The sequence below is a fragment of the Physeter macrocephalus genome, chromosome 2 (assembly GCF_002837175.3).
Source record: "Physeter macrocephalus isolate SW-GA chromosome 2, ASM283717v5, whole genome shotgun sequence".
Classification (NCBI taxonomy): Eukaryota; Metazoa; Chordata; class Mammalia; order Artiodactyla; family Physeteridae; genus Physeter; species Physeter macrocephalus.
Window position 1 is genome coordinate 21,255,207 of NC_041215.1, and position 5,171 is coordinate 21,260,377.

Below are 5,171 nucleotides of genomic sequence, written 5' to 3' on the forward strand. Positions count from 1 at the left end.
GGGGGGGGGGGCGGGGGCAAGTCTTGATGCCCACAGTATCCCTGGCACCCAGCCAAGGCCTTGGTGCACAGCAGGTGCCCAGTAAGTGACTGCTGAGGGAAAACGAATGAAGGAAGGGGAGAGAGGAAAGAATACGTAAACACGGGCTGAATTTCACTAACAAAGGTGGCTTTGATTACCACTTCGTTTCAGATGTGCTAAGATGTAAAAAATTGTGGTGAGGTACAGTAATTCCAAGGCTGTATGAAGGACGAGGCTTGGGGACTGTGATGGGGAGGGAAGGATGGAGGGGGTTAGGAGGGGGATCCGGAGAGCCTCTCTGAGGGGGTGAGATCTAAGCCAAGTCTTGAAGGGTGAAAAAGAGCCAGCCAGGGCTTCCCTGGTGGCGCAGTGGTTAAGAATCTGCCTGCCAACGCGGGGACACGGGTTCGAGCCCTGGTCCGGGAAGATCCCACATGCCATGGAGCAACTAAGCCCGTGCGCCACAACTACTGAGCCTGTGTCTAGAGCCCGCGAGCCACAACTACCAAAGCCCGCACACCTAGAGCCCGTGCTCCGCAACGAGAAGCCACCACAATGAGAAGCCCACGCACCACAACGAAGACCCAACTCAGACAAAAAAGAAAAAAAAAGAGCCAGCCATGTGAGAGCAGAAAGAAAAGTGTCCCAGGCAGAGACAACAGCTTGTGCAAAGGCCCTGGGGCAGGAACGGACAGGACTGCTGGAGGAAGTGAATGTACATACAGGACCCTGTCTCGTGTGCTCACTCTTACTACCAGTGACTGAGATCTCGACACAGGTACCAGCTGGGAGCTCTGAGACATCAGGGAGATTAGTCCTGAACAGCAGAAGGGTGAGGTCTGGCACAGTCACTCGCTCACTGGGTCCACGTCTGAGCCAGGACCGACGACCTGGTCTGAGCACTGGGGACGGGACGCTCTCTGTGGGTGCCAGGCACTGGGTCTGTCCACCACGACCAGTGCAGGGGCCCCGCGGGGTCGCTCACCTCATGTTGAAGGGGGCCATCAGCCGCACCACGTACTGCCGGTCTTTGGGCAGCTTGAGCTTGGGGATCTTTGAAGGGTCGAAGTCAGGTGGGTAGTATTTCTGTGGGGAGGAAGGAAGGGTCAGGGCAGCTGCTTTCAGATGCAGGGGCAGGCCGGGGGCAGAGGGAAGGGGCTCTGGGGAGCTGTGTCTGGGTCCCCAAGACCACTCCCACGTTTCAGGATTTGGTGAGAGGACTCCTAGGACTCGCATACACTTGTCCTCATGGCTACTATTCATTACAGCAAAGGGATACAGAGAAAAACGAGCCAAGGGAAAAGGCATGTGGGGAGGGGCCCAGGGAGACCGGACACAAGCTTCCAGAGACTTATCCCGATGGAGTCAATTCTCCCAGTGATATATTGTGACAACGTGTGTGAAATGTCCCCCAGGGACGCTCAGGAAGACCCAGCACCCAGGGTTTTCACTGGGGGCTGGTGTGTAGGCACCTCTGCCCGGCACGTATGACGATTCCAGCCTCTAGACTCCCGGAGGGGAGCAGGTGCTCAGCATAAACCACACTGTTTGTACAAACAGTTTAACCCCAGGGAGCCATTCTTTTCAGAGAACATTGAGAACCATCCCCAAATTCAGGTTCCCGGATACCAGCCAAAGTCCAGCACTGCAAGCCAGCCTTTCTAAGGCAGCAGTCTCAAGCCTGTTGCATTAACTCTTTCTGCACAGGAGCCTGAGATGGGAGATGGGGGGGAAGGAGAGTTTGGATTATGAAAGAGAATTACATACGATAATCAGAAAATAAAGCACTTTGCATTTTGAGCACTTACCAGGCTCCACGTAGTACACAAAGAGCTTTATGTCCCCTGCCTCATGGAATTCTTGCAAAGAAATGGTGTACCCATTTCACAGAGGAGGCAACAGTTCTGGTGGTTTCAGCTACTCAGGGTCACACAGTGTGAGCAGCAGAGCCAGGATTCAGACCCAGGGACACAGCTCTGGGGAAACTGTGGTACAGTGATTAGGAGCATCAGTTACAGAGCTGGCGGGGAGGGGTGTCTGGGTTTGATTCCTCTACTCTCTGGCTATTACATAACCTCTCTGGGCCTCAGTTTCCTCATCTGAAGAAGGGATAACCTGTCCCCCGAGAAGACTTGATGAACAAGGCACTTAGAGCTGTGCCTGGCGCACAGAAGTATCTACCAGCAAGTTATGGAAATGGCTAGGCTGCCAGTTGGATCCTCGGGATGGAAGGACTTTCACAGACTCGAAGTCCGGCACACTGCACTGGGGCTGGCTGGGGCTGAATTCCTAATATAGTGTTTAAAAGATTAGAGCACTGAGTCACTGTAAGGGACGTCATCCTGGGCTCCAAGCCACCAGTCTGGAGGTCTCCCCTCTACTCCGTCCAGACATCTTAGACTTCTACACTCCCAGGCTGGGGAGCTCACCCACTTCCTGGGAGCACACACCCTGCTGAAGGGCGGGGAACAGGGACTTAGAATTCCAGAGCGCTCTCCTCCAGAAGCTGAATCCTGCCTTCCAGAGACTAGCTCCACACCCCAAGAGTCCCAGTTTTCCGCAACAGAACTGGGAGAAGTTGAGGCAATTGGAAGGGTCCCTGCCAGGAGCAGAAGAGCTTAGCAAAGCCTAATCCCTCCAAGGCATACGATTGGCTAGAACCCCAGGCAGGGAGGGACTTAACAGAGCCACGCCTCCTGGAGATGAGGCTGTAAAGTGGGAATACCAATATCCTACGGAAGCTCCGCCCCCAAGGGAAGTGATTGGATAATTCCCTTCAGAAAATCCAATCAGAAGTGATTGGGTAAATAGCCTAAGCTCCGCCCCCACAGATGACTGGGTACACCCCAGCCTCGAGGGGAAGGCTTAGTGAAGGCCCACCCCCCGCAGAAGGTGATTAGGAGGAGTCTAGAGAGCCCCGCCCTGCAGAAGGCCGCTGGGGAAGAAAGCAAAGGCCCTAATAAGAGAGTATAAGTAGCCCTCCTCGGGCCGAGCTCCGAGATGTCCAGCCCCAGGTCGAAAGCCCTAGCTGCCCAACACTTACGTTTAAAACTTTTCGCTCCGACATCTTTACCTCCTACTCTTCTCACGACCACGAGAATACTGATTAGGCTGAGCGCTTGTCGAACTTCCCCGACCATCTATCCCTTGTATTTCTGCTTCCGTCACTTCCTTCAGCCGCTGTTATTGGCTGCTGCGTACACAGCTTGCCTTTTCATTGGTTCAGATCCCCGCCTGTCAACATTCGAGTCCGTCTGTATTCCCTTCCCCAGTTGCGACCTCAGTAAGGGCGCAACAAAAGGTTCCGGCGTCGTTGTGGATTTGAAGTTCCGAGGAGGAGGCGCTGCGCCCTCTAGAGGTGAGCAGCGACTGGTTAAAATTTCGTCGTCACGCAACGCGGCTGCTGGTCGCTACGTTCCCTGTGGTTTGTTCTTTTATTCAGCAAATGTACAACTCAGCGTTGAGCGCTTACCTTGTGTGTTGGGCTCCGGGAACCTACACATCGTTCCCCTGTCCCTGGCGCTCACCTGAGGACAGGGGCAGTTCTTAACGATCCACACAGCTCCACAAAGAAGCACCCTGGACGCCCCCCCACCCCAAGTTTATCTTGAGTCAGTTAGAGACTCAAAGACCAGGCTCCAAACCTACCTCCTCCTACAAACACTCGCTCCCAGATGTCCCCCCCGTTGTCTGCCTCTGCGTTGTCCCTCTAAAGAGGTCGTTCCTTCCCTAGCCTCCTCCCTTCATTTTACAAATGTTTGTTCTGTGTCAAAGACGTGCTCAGTCACTGGGGACACATCAGAGAGCAAGACGTAAGATTTCTGCCCTCATGGAGGTCACAGTCTGTCTGGTGGGACTGATGGGACAATAAACACACACAAAAACCCTTTCAGGTCCTGGTAAATGATCTGAAGATAATAAAACAGAGAGACATATGGAAAGTGATGAGAAGGGGCTACTTCAGATGTATGAGTGTCCTATGGCTGCTGTAACAAATTACCACAAGCTATATTTTTAAACAACACATTTATTAGAGTTTTGGAGGTCAGAAGTCTAAAATGGGTGGCAGGTTCCTTCCAGAGGCTTCAGGAGAGAATCCATTTCCTTGTCTTTTCCAGCTTCTAGAGGCTGCCAGAGTTCCATGGCTCATGGTCCTGGATCACTCTGACCTCTGCTACCACTGTCACATCACCTTCTCTGTCTCCCTCTGACCCTCCTGCTTCCCTTTTATAAGGTCACTTGTGATTACCTTGGGGCCACGTGGATAATACAATATAACTCTACTTCATTTTCATTAACTTTAAAAAATATATTTATTTATTTGGTTGCACCAGGTCTTAGTTGTGGCAGGAGGGCTCCTTAGTTGCGGCTTGCTGGCTCCTTAGTTGTGGCACGCGAACTCTTAGTTGCAGCAGGCATGTGGGATCTAGTTCCCTGACCAGGGATCGACTCGCCTATCACCCATTCCCGGAAGCAAGCCTGGAGTTCATGGGGCATCCTGACCTCCAAAGGGTGGATTCCACCAGGAGGGATGCCACAAGGAGCAAGGCAGAGCTCCCGCACCCTGCCCTCCCACGGCCCCTCCTGCTCAGATCCTGTGCTCCCTGGCCTCCTGGCTGTTCCTACAAACACCCCAGCTTGGTCCCATCTCCGGGCCTTTGCCCTTGCAATTCCCATAGCCCGTGACACCTTCCATCCCTCAGATCCCGGTTCTGCTGGCATTTCTTCCGACGTTTGCCTGACCACCCAGCAAAGCCCCCTCCCTCCCCAGCCACCGTCCAGTCCCTCTCTCTCTCGTGACCATCTAATGCGTCCTACATGCGCCTTTCGTGAATATGCCTGAGCCCTTGTGTATTATCTCTACTCCCCACCAGACGGCTCCAGGGGGTCAAGTCTTTTTTATTTATTTATTTGTTTGTTTGTTTGTTTATTTATATTTTTGGCTGCGTTGGGTCTTCATTGCTGCGCGCGGGCTTTCTCTAGCTGCGGCGAGTGGGGCCTACTCTTCATTGCGGTGCTTGGGCTTCTCATTGCAGTGGCTTCTCTTGTTGTGGACCACGGGCTCTAGGTGCGCAGGCTTCAGTAGTTGTGGCACGCAGGCTCAGTAGTTGTGGTGCACGGGCTTAGTTGCTCTGTGGCATGTGGGATCT

General features: G+C 53.4%; 1 protein-coding gene across 1 annotated transcript in view; it reads right to left on the minus strand.

Moving 5' to 3' along the window:
- The window catches only part of YJU2 (YJU2 splicing factor homolog), a 22,029-nt gene extending 18,858 nt beyond the window's left edge, over positions 1-3,171 (minus strand). Inside the window, exons 1-2 of the mRNA XM_007109298.2 lie at positions 3,065-3,171; positions 1,007-1,107 (exon numbers count right to left, since the gene is read on the minus strand). Coding sequence (XP_007109360.1) covers positions 1,007-1,107; positions 3,065-3,088 — 125 coding nt within the window. The 5' untranslated portion in view covers positions 3,089-3,171. The remainder of the gene's footprint in view (positions 1-1,006; positions 1,108-3,064) is intronic.
- Between the last annotated feature and the right edge of the window lie 2,000 nt (positions 3,172-5,171).